Consider the following 22,569-nt stretch of genomic DNA (forward strand, 5'->3'; position numbering starts at 1 on the left):
ATGAAACAGAAACAGACTCACAAACATAGAAAACAAACTTATGGTCACCAGAAGGAAAAGAGCCTGGGGGAGGGATAAATTAGGAGTTTGATGTTAGCATATAGAAACTATTGTACTATATATAAAATAAACAACAAGGTCCTACTGTATAGCACAGGGAACTATATTCAATATCCTGTAATAAACCATAATAGAAAAGAAAAAAAGAGTCCTCACGCTCTTGTCCAACTGAACACAAATGACCAGAACCCACAACACATGCTTTTCTAATCCCTTATTTAGAGCTTACAAAACATCTTTATGTCCTTTTTCATGAGCAACTGGCTCCTGAAATTGAGTGTAAGAAAAGTTCCACACAATTTACTTTTGAAAACCTGTAAAGGCTACAAGTTTTAAAATAACAGGATGAGTTCTCATTTGAAGATTGCAGTTGTATTATTTGGAAGAGCATAACAGACCTTTAAACACCTCAGGGCACAGGAGAAATAAAACACTGCCTAGTCAAAATCTGTAACAATTCATGCAACAATGATAAAGAAACACCGTGATCGAAATGAGTAAAACAAAGAACAATCCTAGACTGAGTCCTATCCCAGTAGGCTGGTGGGCCAAAGAATAAGAAACTGAGAACAGGGGGTATTGCAGGATACTCCAAGAGACTAATTCTCTTCCGGAAATAAATTCTATGATCAGGTGCCTGAAGTTTAACCACTTAGCAGCTCCTTAACTACAGTGGGCGAGACCACTTGGAGAAATTATGGCCATAAAGTCAAACATTTATATTGCATCTTTCTTTGTGTTCTATTCACAGGACTTTATTTAGCAATTGGGTTTCACTGAGCTCCCACTTCTAGAGTCTGAAAAGACTTGGGACTCTGTATAAATCAGGCCACAGGGAAGCAAGAACTTCAAGGTCCAAACACACCAATTGGGAATTCCTAAGGCAATTGGTGTTAATTGTCCCACATATCCTGAGAGCTAACTCTGAGACTATGGAAAAAGCTGGGGAGAATTCCATAGGCCGGCATCAAATATTAAGCACATCGACTGAAGAAAATGCGTAACCTAAAAGTTGAGAATTGTTTTATTTGGCAGACTTTCTGAGGATTTAAGCCCAGGAGGCAGCCTCTCAGATAGCTCTGAGGGGCTGCTCAGAAGAGGGAAAGGAGCACTCAGGAAATATATAAGTTTTGCAAAACACAAAAAAACAAACACACAAACAAAAAACAGGTAGTCGGAACATCAAAAGATTACCGTAAAGTAAACCAACCAAACATCTCAAGTTAATAAATTTAGCGGTTTTCTATGTATGGGAAGATGCAAGAGTCTGGGCTCCTTGAAATCATTCCTTTGATATGCACCTTAGCTACGTAGCAGTATCCAGTTCTTTCCCATCCTGAGTCCCAGCTTACTGGTTTCTCAAATCTCTGAGAAATTGACCTAATTCAATCATATCTAGGATAATTTCACCTTAAATGGACACAACGATTTTCAGACGCTCAAGAAGAAGAGAAAGGATAATGGGAGGGTAACTGCAGCCAGGAAAAGAAAGTGTGCAATTGGAGAATAAGTACCAAGGAGAAAGGGAAGCACAGGGAGCTAGGAGAGAGGAACAGGATGGAAGATGTCTCTTTCCTCTGCTTTAATAGTCCCCACTCACAAAGCAAGGTGGACCTCATTTGGTTCCTGCATTGCTGGTCCAGTCTCAGGAAGGTATCTGAGAAAGGTGAGTTTCTGGGCTGTAAGTATTAGGGGAAACACTGACCAAAACTGCCCACCCTGGCCAGGCACCACAGTAACCATCTGCGTGCGTTATTTTACAACAGGAGGTCCTGGTAAGGAATACAGAACAAGCCACCACCAACCGGAAGAATTCGGGAAAGGTCAAAAGGAGATGAAAGGAGACGCCAGTCCATATGTCCTACCAACCTCCCAGAATCCTCCTTGCTGGAATTCATCTTGGCTGAGGGATGTGTGCACCACCAGCAAGGACCCTGAGTCAGAATGATTGGCCAAAGACAACCCGGAAACTAACCCCATCACCATAAAACCCGAGACTGTGAGCCACGTGGCAGAGCAGTTCTCCTGGGTTCCCTTACCCTCCTGCTCTCCGCCCAGGCGCCCCTTCCCAATAAAGTCTCTTGCTTTATCAGCACGTGTGTCTCCTCGGACAATTCTTTTCCGAGTGTTAGACAAGACCCTACTCTCGGGCCCTGGAAGGGGTCCCCCTTCCTGCAACACAAGCACAGTATCTGTTCATCTCTCTCATCCACATAAGCTAGAAATGCTTCTGGTTCCAAGTAACAGGCTTAAAAAATTGGTTTCATTTCTTCCCCCCACATACAAGAAATCCAGAATTAGGTAGTTGCTTGTATTAGCTCAGCTGCAAAATCAGGTCATTAAGAATTCATTTCATTCTGATGGTCCCCTATCTTCAAGGTATGGCTCATCATTCTTATGTAAAATGGCCAGGCATCTTCAGCAGAGCATCCAAGTTTAAGGCAGGAAGAATAGGGAGGGCGTGCCAGTTACACCTGTATCTTAATAGAAAAGCAAAAATTGATTCAGAATTCCTTCCATCAAGAAGAACTTCCCTAATGAAGTCCTCCTTAGGTTCCCTTGACCAGACACTGTCACAGCATCACCATTAGCTGCAAGGGAGGCTGGGAAAGTGGAACAACTTGGGACTGCAGATCCCTGCCCTCCTGACATTAGATGTGGTAACATGACTCACACTGGTCCATGACATGTGATATGTGACTCCAGGTAAAAGCTATAAGAGCAAGTGCATGGTTTATCACAAACCCTCTTCTTTGCATGAAGAATGGCCACGTCCCAAATAGTGTGTACCCTGCAAGTTTGAGTCCTGGTCTGAGGATGCCATGAAATAGAGTCCCTAGCCATCTTGTTATGGACATGTAGCATGAGAGACAAATAAAGCTTCATTGTTATAAGGCACTAAGAATTTGGGGCTGTTCTTACAGCATCACTTAGCGTGCCCTGACTGATAAATGTATAGCCTAGTTCTTCATCTAGCTGGCTTCCATATATTCTTTTATTTCAGCTTTACTGCTGTTCCCCCAGAGTGCCTTTCTCTGATTACCAAATCTACCACAGATTCCCATCTTAGTCTAACTCAGAGAACTGTGTTCTTTTTCTTCACAGCACTTACCATAATTTTTAATTGTACATTTATTTGGCTGTTTTTACTGGTTTAATGTCTTGCCAACTCCTCTGTAATCTCCACGAGGGTAAGACTGTATCTGTTTTGTTCAGTTTTGCATTTTATAGCACATAAGCAGTGCTGGGAACATAATAGCTATCATTTAATGGAATGAATAAAAGACAGCATAAGCAAAAGCTGGTGAGTGACAGAGGAGGAGAAAGGAGGAGGGACGAAAGGAGAAAGAAAGGGAGTGGGTGGGGAGAGAAAATCTCAGCCATACTAGGCATCACTGGGCATTCCAGTAAATCTCTCTGGGTCTCAGTACTTCAACTTCAAAATGAAGATGGTAATTCCTTTCCTATCTTCCTCCGAGGGTGTTTGTGAGAGCCAGAGGCAATTGATCATGGTAGTGTGCTTCATGAATTATAGAGCCCTTTACGATATGGTGCCATTATTATTAAAAAAGAGAATGAGAAGAGAAAAATGTACAATGTTAGATCGTCTAAGAATTCAAATTAAAATTTGCTAAAACTGAAATCAAACACATTTCGAAAAAGTAATATGAGCCTGAGAAAACTACAGAATGTTCTTAATTACTTGGTAAGGACTTTTAGAACTTTTCCCATCTTCCTTAACCTCATTCCTACACTTTTGTTGACAAAGCAAAACTTGTGATTCTTGAAAACGTTTAAAGTCTAACCATTTCCTCTCTTTGTTCTTACCTGAAAAGAAACAAAGAATACTGGAGATGGATGAAAATGTGTAGCAGAGGTAAATATGGCCCCAAATCAACTGTTAAAAAGTAATGAAGAATATAAAGAGAAAGAATATTATGAAAAAGATATTACTCAGCCATAAAAAAGAATGAAATAATGCCATTTGCAGCAACATGGATGGACCTAGAGATGATCATACTAAGTGAAGTAAGTCAGACATAGAAAGACAAATGCAATATATCACTTATATGTGAAATCTTAAAAAATGATACCAATCAACTTATTTACAAAACAGAAATAAACTGACCGACATAGAAAACAAACTTATGGCTACCGAAGGGTAAAGGGAGGTAGGGATAAATTAGGAGTTTGGGATTAACAGATACACACTATTATATATAAAATAAACAACAAGGATGTACTGTATAGCATAGGAAACTATATTCATATCTTGTGATAACCTATACTGGAAAAGAATCTGAAAAAGAATAGATACACATATACACGTATAACTGAAGCACTCCGCTGTTAACAAATGGAATATTGCCTGCCGTATCAGTAAACAAAGGATGTCACAGTCATCAGTGATTGCAGCCATCAGCCAACGGTGAGCTGTATACTGTACACCCAAAACTAACACACTATAAATCAGCTATACCTCAATTTAAAAAAATACAAAGAAAAAGGAAAAGGAAAAAAGTTGTTGAAGACATTTACTTCCAGCTAACACCAATTCTTTATTTGAGATAAACTCAGGATGCCCCTGTATTTTAAAATATCAGTTTATTCTTTATGTTTCCTTGTTGCTACACAGATACATGTGTATTAACATGCGAACTGATGACCTATATGGAGTTGAAATCCTAAAGACTGAAGAGATGAACGATCTCAACTGTAGTTGAATGATAGAATATTTTCATTTCTATATTCCAGTGATATACTGAAATCATTTTCTTTCTATCCCATCATCAAAAATGTTCAATGCATTACAAAGACTGCTTGCTTTATCACTGCACAGACACATTCCTTTCAAATCAGGAATTGCTTTCATTAAAATTCCTGTCACTTGTGTGTGGCGTTAACTTTTCTTCTGTTACCCTGTCTAGACCTAATTATCCTGAACACTATTTTGCATCAAATACGCTAGGAATTTTAGAAGAGAAGCAATTTGCTGCCTGGAAGAGGAAGCCACAGAAGCTTCACAAAGCTTCTTTGATTCCTTGACATCTTTACACAATCCTCAATCTCATCTAGCAGAGCACATCAAGGCTCAAGAGAAATAATGAGCAAGCGTGGACTATACAGCGGTCCAGAGCATAAGGCTCTGAAGTCAGACTCCCTGGGTTCAAATCCTGGCCTTGCCCCTTATTTCCTTGGAGACTTTAAGAAAATTACTTAGCCTCTCTGTCTCAAGACTTAAAGAGACTTAACCTGTGTCTCGAAATATTCCCTGCGTAAAAAAAAAAAAATCATAGTAGTTACAACCTCATAGGTTTCTTGGGACCATTAAGTAAGATGATGCTGTGGTGAGCATAAGTAAAGTGTGAAGCACAGCTTGGCACACAGCAGTTGTGGAATAGACCATTCTAGTATGCGTCTCCAAATCTGCGTTCTCCATTTCTCTATTAGTGGAATGTTTAGCCAGGCTCATGGCCACTCAGAGTGAAGACTATATTTCCCAGCATGACCTGCAGTTAGTTTTGCCATGAGACTAAATGTTGGCCAACGTGATGTGATCAGAAATGATACAGGCAACCTCTAGGTCATGCCCCTAATGTTAAAGCGGTATCCCTGTCCCTTGAACCCTTCTTCCTTCCCAGAGGCTGCGATGAGAACATAGGGGTGAGCCACCTTGGATGAAGCGCCAAACTCTCAAGATGGTAGAACTACAGAAGACAAGGCACCCAGACCCATGTTATAATGGAGCCACCATTAACAACATCACAAATCTGCCAAACAGCCCAGGCTTTTCCATTAGAGAGCAATGTATTATGTTTCCATCTTGTTTAAGCCATAATTAAAACGTGTCTCTGTCACCCACAGCCAAACTTATTTCCCAAACAAATACAATAAGAACTCTGTAAATATTAGCTCTTTTTATTATTGTACACTTGCAAAGATGTTGCTATCAGGTCTTGCTTCAGCCTCTGCTGCAGTGCCTGCCAGCTAAATCCCTGTCTAAAGCTAGAGTTTCATATTCCTTTAAGAGAGCAAAACCATGGTGACTAACGAAAAGTATTGCCCGAACCAGAAACAATGAGACAAAAATCACTTGAAATAATATATGCGGGCAGAATAATGTCACAGCAGCCTGATGCCAATGGTTGCATGCCTCCTACCGCTCCTGTCTTTTGTTCACATCCAGAGGCAATGCCGTCAACACTGGGGCTATTTCATATTTGCCTAAGGAAAATCCAGATGTGACCAGACCTCCTTTCCGTACTCTGAATACAAAAATGTGACTTTTTCATCTTGATTGTAGATTCTGTGTGTAGAACCTATTATTAAAAGCTAACCATCATAACGCTTAGCCACAATAATGACGCGCACTCTGTTTTAAGTGTCATGCACTTAAACGTTGACAGTAACCCATGAGAAAGACATTATGATTCTGATTTTATAGATAAGAAAGTCGAATCTCAGAAAGGAAACTTCACAGGGCTATTAAGTGGTGCAGTCAAGATTCAGATCCAGAGTTTTAGTTTTCCAAATCTGTTCTTTTCCCTACACCAGGCCCCCCTCATTGCCTCTCAATGTATTAAAATATTGTTGCTCAGAAAGAACACTGTATTTATACTAAGGACTGCTATTGCTTTCCTAGTTGTGCAAAGCCAGGCTGAACACAAAGTTCAGCCTCAGTAAACATGAAGGGTTTCTTCTGCCTGCCCTGCTTCTCCCACTAAATGGCACCTGCCCAAGTCGCCTCTTATCACAAAGTCTTTCATGACAAATAATCCAGAACAGAACTGTTCCTCAACAAACACCACTATAAACTTTATAAAGCTTTTGATTAGTTTTCAAGTCAAAGGCTATTAAAAACAATCAAGACCATCCAAGAATTGGGGAAAAATTTCACTCAGATAGAAAGCTACTTCGCAGAACGTAAATAAGGAACAGAATTGAAAGAACACTTGACTAAATAAAGAAATCTTTGGACTTCCCTGGTGGTACACTGGTAAAGAATCCGCCCTACAATGTAGGGGACGCAGGCTCGATCCCCGGTTGGGGAACTAAGATCCCACATGCCTCGGGGCAACTAAGCCCGCACACCACAACTACTAAGCTCACGTGCCTCAACTAGAGAGCTGCATGCCGCAAACTACAGAGCCCACGCGCCCTGGAGCCTGCGCGCCGCAACTAGAGAACAGAAAACCTGCACGCCACAACTAGAGTAGCCTGCGTGCTGCAACAAAAGATCCCACATGCCTCGATGAAGATCCTGCATGCCACAACTAAGACCCGACACAGCCAAAAAATAAAAAATAAAAAAATAAATAATAAATCTTTTTTTAAAAAGAAAGAAAGAAAACTTGCGATTTGTGTCGATTTAATGTGTTTAGAAATTGTCTTGGGAATTCCCTGGTGGTCCAGTGGTTAGGACGCTGCGCTTTCACTGTCCTGGGCCCGGGTTGAATCCCTGGCCAAGGAACTAAGTTCCTGCAAGCTGCACAGTGCAGCCAAAGAAAGAAAAAAGAAAAGAAACTGTCTCAAGGAGAGGGGGCACTGTGAAATATTCATGTCTGCAGATGACACCAAGCACTTTCCGGCAGTAAAACGCTTGGCTCATAGGAACATACCAGGAGATCTCTCAAAGCCATGTGAACAGACAGGCAACTGTTTATTATCTATAGTCTTAAAATCATAGCAGAAGTTGATCTCATATGTAACTATCAAACCAACTCTTCCACCTGGGAACACCTTGAAATAAACATCATCTCAATTTCCTGGCCTGACAAGGAACAAGGACGTATTCTACTAATCTGAAACCCAAAGGATACCTTTCTTGAGTATCAAGAACAGTAGAAAGCTGCTCATCATCGCTAATTATTAGAGAAATGCAACTCCAAACTGCAGTGAGGTACTAGCTCACACCAGTCAGAAGGACCATCATTAAAAAGTCAACAAATAATAAATGCTGGAGAGGGTAGGGAGAAAGGGGACCCTCTTACACTGTTGGTGGGAATGTAAGTTGGTGCAGCCACGATGGAGAACTGTATGGAGGTTCCTCAAGAAACTAAAAATAGAGTTGCCATATGATCCGGCAATCCCACTCCTAGGCATATACTCAGACAAAACTATAATTCAAAAAGATACATGCACCCCGATGTTCATAGCAGCACTATTTACAATACCCAAAACATGGAAATAACCTAAATGTCCATCGACAGATGAATGGATAAAGAAGGTGTGGTACATATATACAATGGAATATTACTCAGCCATTAAAAAAACCAAAAGAATGCCATTTGCAGCAACATGGATGGACCTAGAGACTATCATACTGATCAAAGTAAGCCAGAAAGAGAAAGACAAATATCATTCAACATCACTTATACGTGGAATCTAAAATATGACACAAATGAACATATCTATGAAACAAAAACACGCTCACAAATGTAGAGAGCAGACTTGTGGTTGCCAAGGGGGAGGAGGATGGGAGAGGGAAGTATGGGGAGTTTGGGGTTAGCAGATGCAAACTATTATATATAGATGGATAAACAGCAAGGTCCTACTGTATAGCACAGGGAACCATATACAATATCCTGTGATAAACCATAATGGAAAATATGAAAAAGAATATATATACATGGAGAACTGAGTCACTTTGCTATACAGTGGAAATTAAACACAACACTGTAAATCAACTATACTCCAATAAATTTTTTTTTTTAAAAACCAGGAGAGGGCTTCCCTGGTGGCGCAGTGGTTGAGAGTCTGCCTGCCGATGCAGGGGACATGGGTTCGTGCCCCGGTCCGGGAATATCCCACATGCCACGGAGCGGCTGGGCCTGTGCTCCACAACGGGAGAGGCCACAACAGTGAGAGGCCCGCGTACCGCAAAAAAAACAAAACAAAACAAAACCGGAGAGAGTAGTGCTGGAGCGCTTTAGGAAAGGGACTTGCGGAGAAAGCAGGTACTCTGCCGACGCCTGTGGACGGTATCGGAGGGGGCAGGCCGCCATGAGCCGCCTCCAAGATGACTATGACCCCTACGCAGTTGAAGAGCCTAGTGGTGAGGAGCTGGCTTTGAGCAGGATCTTAGTTCCCCGACCAGGGATTGAACCCAGGTCCCCAGCAGTGGAAGCATGGAGTCCTAACTACTGGACCACCAGGGAATTCCCATGTAGTTAAATGCCTTTAAAGAGGCTTTATATTCCTGTGACAGTTGCCACAGTTCTGAAGATGAGGTGGATGTGCTTTTACATGGAACTCCTGACCAGAAACGAAAACTTATCAGAGAATGTCTTACTGGAGAAAGTGAATCCTCTAGTGAAGATGAATTTGAAAAAAAGAAATGGAAGCTGAATTAAATTCCACCATAAAAACAATGGAGGACAAGTTATCCTCTCTAGAAACAGGGTCTTCCTCAGGAAATGGGAAAGTTGGAACAGCTCCGACAAAGTACTATGACGATATATATTTGGATTCTGATTCTGAGGATGAAGACAAAGCAGCACAGGTGACCGAGAAAAAGAAGAAGAAACAACACAGAATTCCAACAAATGATGAATTACTATATGATCCTGAAAAAGATGACAGAGATCAGGCCTGGGTTGATGCACAGAGAAGAGGCTACCATGGTTTTGGAATACAGCGGCCACGTCAACAACAACAGCCTTTTCCACATAGTGATGCTGTCTTGAATTGCCTGGCCTGCATGACCACCCTGTGTCTTGATTACCAAAGGCATGAATCATACAAAACTCAGTATAGAGCAATGTTTGTAATGAATTGTTCTATCAACAAAGAAGAGATTCTAAGATACAAAAGCCCAGAGAACAGGAAGAAAAGGCGAGGCCATAAGAAGATGAGGTCTAACCAAGAAGACGCTGCGGAGCAGGCAGAGACAGATGTGGAAGAAATCTATCACCCAGTCATGTGCACTGAATGTTCCACCGAAGTGGTGGTCTATGACAAGGATGAAGTCTTTCATTTTTTCAACGTTTTAATAAGCCATCCCTAAATAGCTAAGTTGGCGTTTAGCTGCCCAGTGCTGTATACAAGGCAAATATGGACCGTTAGATTCCTCCTGCCTACTCATCTCAAGTGACATTCTGAGTGGTTATTTGAGGAAGCAGTGTCTTATCTTTACCTTTTTGAAAAGAAAATTGTTATCTACCTTCATCCCTCCCCTTCCTTTTTAAAAAAAATTTTTCCCCAGCTCTGATGGGACTCGTTATTCATTCTCTTTTTGATAGATATTTGGAAACTGGGGCTTTTTATTTATTAAAGCTCTTTAGAATTAAAATGTTCTGGAGTTACAGGTAAAAAAAAAAAAAAAAAAAAAAAAACCAGGAGAAAGTCCTTTTATCCACACGGTAAATTACTCAGAGAGAGAGGATGTGGAGATAGAATCAGTACAATAAGAAGTAGGAAACCTGCATTTGTTTTAAAAAAACAAACAAAAAAAAAGGATAAAATACGGGGCTTTTAAAGATTATTACTATGACAATGAAAGGACAGAATTGACTTGATGGGAGGAAATTGGGCATTCATACACAAAAAAGATAATTTAAAGAGAACATGTTGCCCTTGAAAAATTCTTTAAAACTACTTCTGCTGAATACAGGTACATACTAGTTTTAATTTTTATAAAGAGATAGCTGGAGTTTACTTCTCAACTGTCTGGAAATTGAATTTGTGTAAACTAAATAATTTTAAATGCAGCAAAAAAAGGAGTTACATGCACAGCAAAGGCAGTTATCAGTACTTAATTTTTCCCACTTACCTCTTTAGGTGATGCTTATGGGGACTTATATTTCCATAGATAAAGATTATTTCAAAAAACACTTTCAGCAGTTTTCCTAGTTATCAGTACATGGTACAAGAAATGTCAAATCACCGTTTCTTTGAAATTCATTGAGGATGAATATAAATGTTGTTTTATGTGCTATGATTTTTTTCTTAAATGCTTCATTGAAAATCACCACTGACATTTAATTGCTTTCAGAGTCCATAAAAAGGAAGATGAGATTTGTGCTGAGGAATAAACGAATCTGATCCATAAGATGCATGATCTTAATTGCACCCATCTCCTCAAATTGCTGGTTGTCTCTCAACATTCCTTTTACCCTTTTAGAGCCATAAAACTTCCAAGAGTGAGTTGTTCACATGGCCACGCAGAGTTAAAAACTACATTCCCCAGTTAAATATGCAAGCTCCCTTGCAGCTAAGTATGGCCATGTGACTACACTCTGGCCAACAGGATGTAAGCAAGGTCATCGTGAAACTTCTCAGAAATGTCCTTAAGGAAAGGGAAAGTGTCTTTTTTTCTGCCCTTGTCCCTTCTCCCTGCTGACTGGAATTAGGGCAGTATGATGGGAGCTGGAGCAGCCATCTTGGACCATGAAGTGTGACTCAGACTCTTCCCTTGACCAAACTTTAGACAGGCTCCTCTGAGGTCTCTTTTCGACTAGACCTTGTCCTTGGGCCCTGTCTTCAACCTGCAGAGCCCAGATTCAGTAAGAGTCCTACTAAATCAGTTTAGCGAGAATCCCGTGCCCCCCTACCCCTTGATATCTGACATCACTCTGGCCTGCCTTCAGTAAGAATTCTGTTAAGTCAATTTAGTAAGAATTCCCTTACCATCAATGTCTCCGCTTTAGTAATTTTCCATTAATTGACCCCCTCACCCTACTTACTGGCTGTATGTCTGCAACCGCTTTTGCTGTATTTGGAGTTGAACCTGATCTCCCTCTCCTACTTACTGGCTGTATGTCTGCAACCGCTTTTGCTGTATTTGGAGTTGAACCTGATCTCCCTCTCCTACTACCACAGTCTGTTTTTACTTTTATTTTTTCATGATAGTCTTGAAATCTATGGCAATAGTCCTGAATAGAGTCTTCCTTACCATTTTAATAAGTGTCAGAATAATTTTTTACTTTAACAGGTGTTAGCCCATGTTGAAGAGGGCAGAACAGCCAATTAGAAGGACCCTGGGCCTCGGATGAGCAAGAAGCCACCATTACCAGCCCTGGGTTGCTTTCCTCATGACTTCATCAAGGTAAAAAAAGAAAAAAAAAACTTCTCTCTTACTTAAGCCACTGTTATTTTGATTTTCTGACGCTCAGAGCTGAACTTACCCTAATTTCCATACCAATAAATAGCATGTATACTGTTACAGAAGTAGAGAAGAATGCAAATCCTGCCTTTAAAATACGAATTGTAGAGAGTCTGGCAAAGATGTAAGTTATTTGTATTTTAAATCAAATTGACATATTCTTTGTGTAAGTTACTGTGAAAGTGGAGACTTTGAAAAATCCAATAAAATATAACTTTGCTTCTGTTAAACTAGAAATTAATTCATCTCCATCTCCTATGCCTTGCACATAATAAGTACTCAATGAATTTTTGCTGAATCTTGGAAATTATTTCCCAAATATAAATTCATACAAATAAATGTTAAAACAACACTAACATCCAATAATAATAGATAATGCGAATAAAAAATCCACTTAAGAGGGAATACAAATGGCTAACAATCATGTAAAAACACTAATAATCACATAAATGCAAATTAACATAGGACACTACTTTATCAAATTAGTAAAGATCTATAACAATAATTCTGATGTTGGCAGTGATATAATGTAACAGTCTGGTGAAGAGGAAATGGACACATTTCTGGAAAACAATTTTTCAATTTAAAGGAAGTATAAATCAAAATATGAATCATAATATAATAAAAAATTAAGACAGAAGATTTAAGAATAAGGATGTTCATGGAAATTAGAAGTTAAAATATTGCACATCTGTGTTATGAAATCTTATCCAGCTAATAAAAATGATGCTTCAAAAGAATTTTGAATGACATCAAAAATGTTCATTAAATAACGTTAAGCAAAGATAGAGGATACAAACTTACATATATAATGTGGTTCCAATTATGTGAAAATTACATGTACACAAAGAAAAGCAACAGAAAGCAAATTCAACAAAAGTGGAAAATATCTCTGGGAAGAGGGATCTCATGTGAGTTTATAAAGTTCATATTATATGTATTTTCTATAATAATCATAACTACTTCCATAATGAAAAATGTATCAGAAGATATTAAATATTTCTTTAATTGTGAATTAAGAATTTATAATACAAAAATATTGTAGATATTGATGCTCTTTATAGATCCTAGTGCATTATTGAGTTTAAAAACTTAAAAACTCTCTTGCCATTAGAAGTTTTATCAATTTTAGATATGTGCATGAAATCTTTAGCAGTTATGCTTAATTACTCTGCAATGAAATAATGATTAGAAAAATTATTAAATGCATGTCGCCTAATCTTATTACACAGTTAAATCAATTAAACCTAACTCCTATTACTATAGGAACCTTCAGATAAACTGTTGATATACAACGGTCATATTCCTGAAATCTAAAATGTTAGAGGTGGGCTTCCCTGGTGGTGCAGTGGTTGAGAGTCCGCCTGCCGATGCAGAGGACACGGGATCGTGCCCCGGTCCGGGAGAATCCCACATGCCACGGAGCGGCTGGGCCCATGAGCCATGGCCGCTGAGCCTCCGCTCCGCAACGGTAGAGGCCGCGACAGTGAGAGGCCCGTGTACCGCAAAAAAAGTAATAATAAGAAGAAGAAATTACCAAACTAGAAGTTCACTCTAATAGTTCTCCTGGTGTTTTATGGGGACAGTGAGTCTACGCTCTTGAGAAGGTCAAACCAATTCTGTTCTTGGTGGTAGTGATAAGATTTGAAAAAACAGCCCCACAGATCAAACAATTGTAGGGTATTAAGATATTGTTTTTGGCACTTGTTGGTCGCCCTTACTTGCCGGGTGAATGGATAATTCTTGAAATCGCTTCAAATCCATTTGAACCAAATATTTAGCTTATCTGCAGGATTCCAAACAGCCAATTTAAATGCACTTTCCCCTTTTGTTTCTCCCTCCTTCTCTTTCTTCCCCCATCCTGCTGTAAAATGATGGAATCAAACCCAAAGACAAAGCCATAAGGTGGATGGCAGTTCCCAGGCTGACCTCTGTGGTCTCTTGATGATACTAACCTCTGGTTTGCTTGGTGGCCCGTCTCAGCTGGGCTAGCTGTGTGGAACGAATCATTATACGCTTGCACTTTGGTTCTCAGTCAGCATAAAGGGTAGAACAACATAAGGAACTCTTGTCAGTTTTTATTCTGTGAGAGCAACGCTTCAATAAAAGTCGTAATAACTTTGGATAGTGTTATACAGCTTACAGGTCAGAGCTTTCAGTAGATACCAGGCTAAGGAAATGTTTTCTCTTTTGTTCCATTTCTCTGACAGCTATTAGTAAAGCTGTGGGCTTTCAACAGGGTCGGAATGGGTGCAGTTACCGCAGAAGCATCCCAGCACAGAGGAAAAGGAAGCAAAATGGAATGAGAGAATCTCGGCTCTCATCTTTACCAGTTGGGCAAATTATTTAATCTAAGGTTCAGTTGCCACAGCTATACTACATTATAATAGTACATACACCTCAGGGGTGACATGAGGATTAAATGAGTATCCATTTGTGAATTGAGTAATCCATTCTCCGGCGTGAGGAAGGCACTGGAGAGTTTGACATCTCTTTTATTCTAGCCCCCCTGAGAGATCAGATACATCACTCAGAAGTTAAAAGTGACCTAAGAGTGGAGTGTGAGCTCTGGAGCCAGACTGTGGGGAATGCAAATCACAGTTCTGCTACTTACTAGCTGTGCGATCTCGGGTGAGTTATTTAACTTTGCACTTCAGTTCCCCCACCTATAAATAGGGAAATTAATACTTCTTACCTCATTGGGAAAATGGAGTTGTAATCTGTCCCTTGCAATTGTGCAGAACCTCCTGCTATTTCTTGCTATTTTCTATACCTCCATATCATTTTGTTGTTCTTCTACAGAGGCAATGAAATACATTGAAGCTGTCCAGCACGTGAGCCACTACAAATTGGGTGAGGCATCAAAATCTCCTAGAGATGGAAGGACCCTGTGAAATCATCTAACCTCCGAGACAGAAGCCCATGTTGTACCTCTGATAGCTGACGGCTTCTAGTCCAACTCCATCTTCTCTCTTAGGCTATAAATGTCCTGCTTCTCCCCAAGATGGCTTATCAAGCTTTCAGGTGTATGCAGCTATTCCCAAGGCTAGAACTTACCAAGGTGTTGTTTTCAACACCAAAGGTCAGCAAACCACAGCCCTTGGGCCAAATCCAGCCCACTGCCTGTTTTTATAAATAAAGCTTTATTGGAACACAGCCACATCCATTGGTTTACATATCGTCTATTGCTTCTTTCACCCTGCAAAGGCCGAGTGAAATAGTCACAACAGAGAGCATATGCCCTGTAGAGCCTGAAACATTCTCTATCTGGCCCTTTACAGAAAGTTTGCTGACCCTTGGTTTATACCACAGATAAAGCCTGATCCATGACTGCGAACTGTTTTATGTTTACGGATCCAACAAGCATTAAGATTGTATCTCTGCTCACCTCCATTATTCTAACAATGAATACAGAGTGCTTGGCTCATAGAACACGCTCAACAAATGTTGATTACTCCCGAGTTCTGGGGGTTGTAGGATGCTTTTGGCTGCACGTAACAGAAAATCTGATCCAAACTGCTATAAATAACACTGAAATATATTATATTGCTTAAAGAATAAGGCCAGAAGTGTGGCAGGTTCTAGCATATCAGGATGCTGGCAACAATTTTCTGCCAACCTATTGGCTCCGCTTCATCACTGTGCTGGCTTTTATACTCAGCAGCAACCAGGATCACATGGTTCATTGAACCCATCCAGTGAGAAAGAGAACCTCCCGTAAATTCAGGCTATACATGTCTGAGTGGGTCATCTTTGGTCTCATGTCCACCATCAGACCAATAATAATTGGCAGAGGAATCCCAGTCAAGGGACTGTCCTAAAAACGTCAAGGGACTGTCCTAAAAAATCCATTGCTGGAGCTGAGCAAAACTGAGTTTTGGGTAGGGATGAAGAAAAGAGAAATGTACGCAGTAAGACAACCAACAGAGTTCACCACTGACACAAGCCCAAGAATAGGTGCCAAACAGAACATAAGGCCAGATATGTTTTCCTGCATTGTGGCTAAATGGAAATGACAGCCTCTAAGTGACAATATAGCCCACAGATGAACTGCTGAAATGAACAGTTGTAACAGGGAAGAACAAAATCTGACTCCATGCTGGATCTGTTTCTTCTACTTTAACCTTTGCTCTCTGCTGCTTTTTGTTACTATAATCACCAAAGGGATGTTGTCTATAGCTATTAGCATACATAATGGCCTCCCCTTGGGGAACCCTGCCCCTCTGCCTGAATGTTAAACTAAAGTAAAGTGCCTTTGTTCAGCTCACAGGGAAACATTCTGACCCTGCCCACCTGTGAATGGCTCCAGGAAAGAAGAAATAAACACATCCCCTCTCTGAGGCTGGCCAAATCAGGAGATGTTTTGCAAGACTTATGGCCTTTTTATATTACTTCCTCACCTCCTCCCCCTCTCTGTTCTATAAAAGAAACTGGCATCCAGACCCCGATAACATGGTACTCTGGGACATTAGTCCGCCATCTTCTCAGATGCCCAGCTTTCCAAATAAAGTCGTCTTCCTTGCCTCAACACCTCGTCTCCCGATTTATTGGCCTGTTGTGCGACGAGCAGAGTGAGCTTGAACTCGGTAACATAGTCACTTATAAGTTGAAGATTTCTTATATATAGCCCAATACCACAAAGTAGACATTGAACAGTATTTGTTTTTAGGTGTGAAAAATCAAGTAGGGTAAGAATTTTTTAATGAGGTTTTTTTTGGAGTAGATACTATGCGGCATGTATTCATATTTGTTAGGCTGAGTTCTTCCAAAGTTAGAAAAACCTAAGGAACAAAATGATCAATAAAGATTTTTATTTTGTGGTTCCAAACGGTCGGTATTTTTTTCCATTTGCAATTACTGTTGATAGCTCAATTTTCTTTGCATCAGTTCCTCCCTCTTTCTTCATTGCATTAAAGCCATCAATACATCTAAGTGATTTGTTCTTCACAGAGAATATCTTAAAAACTTACTTTCTAATAGTTGAAACCTGTGTCTAGATATCTCCTACCTCTTTTTCCTTCTTAGTCGGAAGGAGAAGAATAAATATATTTGAGCCTCTTGGATCAACCTAGAATGCTCTGGTAGTTGGCTAATGTCTCTTCCCAGCCTACAATTCATGCCTGGAGGTAATTATCAGACTTTTCATGTGCCTTTGGGTGCAGAGCACCTTTAGAAGCACCTAGAGGTCAGTCCCACTGAAACCGAGCAGGACTCTGTGGGGCTCCTGGGCACGGAAAGCCTTTCAGAAACAGTTGCTAATCAGGGAAGGGAGGGGATGCAGAGACAGTTCAAAGACACAATAGTGCAGCCTTGGGGCAGGGTCCTGGTTCCCCCTAAAGGGATACACATAACAATATCTTTGAGCTGTTCTGCAGAACTAAAACCCCCACCAAATGGAAGATGTTAACTACTTGATGAAGCACTCTTCATTCCAGAGAAGGTCACAGTTCACCCATCATCACCTGACCCCAGATAATCTCTGGATTGAAGGAATGCAGGCCTTGCACGCACCCTGCTCCTTATCAGCAACCCAGTCCCCCTGATAATAAAACTCCTCACAAACCCCCTACCCTCACCCCCTGCATTGGGACACACAGTTTTGAGGGCGTTAGCCCCTTTTGCCCCCCTTTGCAATAAAGCTATTCTTTTCTACCTCACCCAAAACTCTGTCTCCGCGATTTAATTAGGTGTCGGAGTACAGAGGCCAGATTCGGCTTCACCACCTTAATTAATGCCACACACTTCGGTGGCTATACGGACTGTGGAGCACAGTTGGGCAACAGGCCTAAAATGTTGATTCAATACCATTTTTACACTCTTTCATTGTTCTATTTTCCTTATCTCTAAGGACAACCTACTCAAGCAAATAAATATACAAACAAACAAGAAATCCACTGCTTCCCAAACTCCAATGTACTAACTTTCCAGGTCAGTTTCTTCTTAGTAATCATGGTAATTCTTAAAAATTTTCTTTGGCTTCCACTTCCTTCGGAAACTTACTAGCGGAATCTGAAGGCAAATTTATGGGTCACGGTAAACAGCTGAAACACAGTTGATCTATACTTGCCAATGTCAAAATCCTTTTCCCATTTCAAGGCTCAGCTCAAATGTTAGCTCTTCTGTGAAACCATTCCTTCAATTTCTATCTTATCCATAATAGCTTACTTATTCCTCCAGACTCCCACAAAATATCAACCTACACCTCTGTAGCACAGTGAAAACAATGGTTGTAATAGCTAGCACGAATGTTTACAGTTGCAGTAAAATCTGCTACACCATAAATTCTTTGTGTTGATGACTTTGGAGGATATCAAGGAAAATGGACTAAGTTCACTGACTGGTCTGACAAATCTCCTGGTTGGGCTTTTGAGAAGCTAACTCAGAGATGTAGATACCTGTGCAAGTGATTTATGAAATGCTCTCAGGAGGAATCTATAAGGGAGTAGGGGAGGCAGGAAAGGGAAGAGAAGGGGGACTAAGGAAGACTGATTTTTACCTGAAGGCCAGTCTCAGCATGATCCCATGGGGAGCTCTGAAGCAGAAGTTGCACTGTACGGTCGGTCTTGCGTTCAGGCAAGGGTTTCTGTACCCATCAGCCATTGGCCCGGGGCGGCCCAGTAGGGACTGAAACTCAAGTTTATCTGGCATTTGTGGCTCTCTGCTCCTATGGGCAACTCCAGCCACCCAAAGGTAGTCCTCTAAAGAAGGTAGTAGGTGCCAGTCTTTAGAAGTAAAGCACGTGGAAACTGGGAGATGAGAGCACAGATCCAACAAAGGGGCTCAAAAGGATCGGAGTGGAGCACTGATGGTATTCACAACAACTCATAAATCAAGAGCAACACAAACCAACAATAAGCCTAATGATGTCAGCCAGCGATTATTAAGTGCTTACTGTAGGCCAGCCTTGTTCTAAGCTCTTGGTAATATTAGCTTATTTAATCCTTACAACAGCCTAATGAGGTAGCTAATGTTATTATTTCTGTTTTGTCAAATGAGGAACCTAGATCTATGGAGGCAACTAGTCTAAAGTGACACGAAGACTTCATGGTGTAACTAAGATTTGAATCAACGAACGTAGATGGGTGATTCAACAGCAACACACTCTAAACCCATGCCACCCACTTCGGCGTGGCTTCTCAATACAGGAAGCTGTGAAGAGTGGCAGAGCCTTGAGTCATTTGGCCTGGGCTCCTGTCTTGGTAGCTCAGAACAAAACGAGACAATGCATCTAACACAGTTAGTGCAGAAAAAAACTGCACGAACTAAATATTAGTCAGTGTTGTTATGAAAGAAGGGAACAAGACATTGCCACTTTCAAAAAAAAATCTATTTTCTATAAAAGTATCTCTTAGATCTGTAAAAAGCCTTTCTTCTGCTATCCTCTAAATGTTTAAAAGAATCAGGAAATCAACAGCTTTATTCTTGAGAGCTCTGTTGTATATGACACAATTGTTAAAGAGAATAAGGAAAGAAGGCAAGGGAAGATAGAGAAAAAGGAAGGAGGAGTGTAATAGATTATTACTAATAGCTATTGAGAATGACAGGAACAAATATTCTGAACAAAATCCTGTTCATTGTACTTCAGTCTTTCCTGGGATCTGGTTATTAAATTGCTTTTTCCTAAACAGGGTGATTTTGAATTCACCTGAGAATGTTATCAATAATTGCTCTGTACCTTGCCCCCCATAAACAATATAACTTTTTGCAGCGCATTAGAAAATGTAGTCACTTTTCATGACTGGACTACCAATGCCACAACTATTACTGATTTCTTGAAAATCATTAACTGCATTTCATTGCCACCTGAATTCTAAGCACAGAAAAAGTGCAATAATTTTAATCAAAGCCTTTAAGATTGGCGGAATACCTTGAAATGATGGAAATAAAAATTCTGAGCTCTTCACTATGAAATAAGAATCAGTCAAGAATATTTCAGTATCTTTCCAATTCTAAGGATCCTAGTTGCTTTAGGCACGTTGAATATTTTTGCAACATGTGAAGATAATCTTACGATGAGTTTTCTCCTCAAGTAAAACAAACATAAGCTTCTGATTGCAGTTTTGGTAGACACGCGATGTACAAAAGCTACACGTTGCACAGTAGTAGGCTGTGACTGAGGAGGGAACTCTGTTTATCTTTGCTCCTCTACTCAGAGTTGAGACGTAATAACCAAATATATATATACATATATATATATATATATATATTTTTTTTTGCAGTACGCGGGCCTCTCACTGTTGTGGCCTCTCCCGCTGCGGAGCACAGGCTCAGGACGCGCAGGCTCAGCGGCCATGGCTCACGGGCCCAGCCGCTCCGCGGCATGTGGGATCTTCCTGGACCGGGGCACGAACCTGTGCCCCCTGCATCGGCAGGCGGACTCTCAACCACTGCGCCACCAGGGAAGCCCTAACCAAATATAGTTAACAAGCAGGACAGGACAGGCAGCAACCAAACAGAATGAATGTGGCAAACAATCAGAATGATGCTCTGATCATTCAGAACAGATGACGTAACCAATCAGAATGGATACTGGCTGAAAGGCAGATGAGGTCACACCTGGGGATTCAGCTAAATATCAACCCTGCCTACAACTGATGTGAAACTCAACTCTGCCCACATTACTCAACTTTCCTCACACAGAAACTTATTTCAAGAAATTCAGATGATTTCTGGGATACAATGGGAACTTTTCACTTTCCAGATCCCCTTCCTCTCCCAGCTCTGGTCAAGGCAAATTCCCACTAAGACTGACCTAAGAAAGGCATTATAAATAAATAATAGTTAACATTTATTGTGCACTTAAGTACCAGGCACTACACATTATCTTCCTTAATCTTTGCAACAACCCTATAAGATGAGTGCTACTATTATCCCTGTTTTATTGATGAGGAAACCAAGGCATGGAGAAGTTGAGTCACTGGTTCAAGGTCACACAACTAGTACATCCCAGAGCTGGTTCTCAAACCTGAGCAGTCCTTCCACTTACCTATGAGTTATGATGTCATTGGCAACTTGACATTCTCATCAACCTATTTACAGCTCAATCCCATCCTTCCTTCTAGATAAATGATAAAGTGCCAAAGACGTTTTCTAATATTTGTGCTACTGCTTGCACTCTACGAAGTCACTAACACGTGTCACCAATGTGGTTGCAGTCGCCCCATCTCTGATCTAAATTGCTTCAAACAGAAAACAGTCAAGGAAGGCAGACAAAAGAACATTACCTTATTCTCTTGTCCTCTACGTTTTTCAAATATTCATCTCTCTTTAGGACTCCCAGGATCATCTCCTTCTCATGATCTAATAGAAATGACAGGTTGATGAACTCCGAGTTCTTAGACATGGTATTTCAGCAGTAGCTCTGAGTAGCAGTGGTTGAATCTTCCAGGTGAATTGATATCCACAATTCTTAAGGTCTCCCCGAACAACCCAGAGTCACTCAGTCGCTTGATGTAGAGAGGCTTTTATAAGGTCTCTGAAGAACTGCTGATGGTAGGTAGGGATTCTTCCAGGCAACACAGAAAACAAGCTCCACTGGGATTACATTCCAAGAAAGTCATCATTCTTTTAACTGAAAAGATCTCCAAAGCCTTCGTGGTGGTGTACAGTCCAGTGGCAGCTGAGTTTCCCTAATGATGCTCAACGTTAACCCAGAAAGTTACAGAGCAGGAAACAGATCCGCTGGGACAGAATCCAGAAAACGCTGCAAAGGTGGAAAAAACAAAGGAGAGGAAAATTAGGCCATTTTCCTCAGAGCACTTGTAAGAGTGTCTAATTTTTGAAACAGTGATGTGCCTAACTCAAAAAACACTTTTTAATCAGTAAACATGCATTTATGAAATACTTACTGTATTTATTACCATCAAAGAGTACTTATATTTAGTTGATTCCAGGTTCTCTATGTCAATTCTTCTTCTTCCATTATGAAGAGCTTCCTCTACCAGCCAGATTCCGTTTACCACCCTTGCAGCTGATCCATGGGTCACCGCTTTGGGACTCTAAGAGCACAGTCTGGACTGTCGACACAGGACAGGTCCCTTAAGTGGCTCCATCATGCCTTCCCTCCCTCCCTCCCCAAAACTAGGACCACGACATAAAAAAGCATTGCCGGCAAAACAAATATGAATCAGTGCTGCACATATCAACCTAAATCTCTCTCACAAACATGTTGAATGCAAAAGCTTAAGTTGCAGAAGAATTCATGCAGAATAATAGCATATGCATGGAGGAAATAATTTTCAAAGACATTACATCTAATTTAGGACCACATACATTTGGAGTATAAATATAAGGAAATTCATGGGGAATTCTGAGAGATGCAATCAGAGAGGAGAACACAGGAACTTCAACTACTGGGTGATGTTTTATCCTCAATATAGGTTTATATCTTACGATGTACATGGTTG

At 40.6% G+C, this 22,569-nt stretch overlaps 2 protein-coding genes across 2 annotated transcripts in view; one reads left to right on the forward strand and one right to left on the reverse strand.

Moving 5' to 3' along the window:
- SYTL5 (synaptotagmin like 5) overlaps nt 1-22,122 on the reverse strand; it is a 102,339-nt gene extending 80,217 nt beyond the window's left edge. Inside the window, exon 1 of the mRNA XM_089904638.1 lies at nt 21,388-22,122. Coding sequence (XP_089760764.1) covers nt 21,388-21,506 — 119 coding nt within the window. The 5' untranslated portion in view covers nt 21,507-22,122. The remainder of the gene's footprint in view (nt 1-21,387) is intronic.
- Nucleotides 9,049-10,081, forward strand: LOC111170453 (E2F-associated phosphoprotein-like). The gene is given in 3 exon segments (XM_089903880.1): nt 9,049-9,134; nt 9,275-9,389; nt 9,392-10,081. Coding segments are annotated over 3 exon segments (861 nt in total). The 5' UTR covers nt 9,049-9,063; the 3' UTR covers nt 10,067-10,081.
- Nucleotides 22,123-22,569: the final 447 nt, after the last annotated feature.

The sequence above is a fragment of the Delphinapterus leucas genome, chromosome X (assembly GCF_059928025.1).
Source record: "Delphinapterus leucas isolate spDelLeu-1000000601 "Yukka" chromosome X, BTC_Dleu_Yukka2, whole genome shotgun sequence".
NCBI classification, from domain to species: Eukaryota; Metazoa; Chordata; class Mammalia; order Artiodactyla; family Monodontidae; genus Delphinapterus; species Delphinapterus leucas.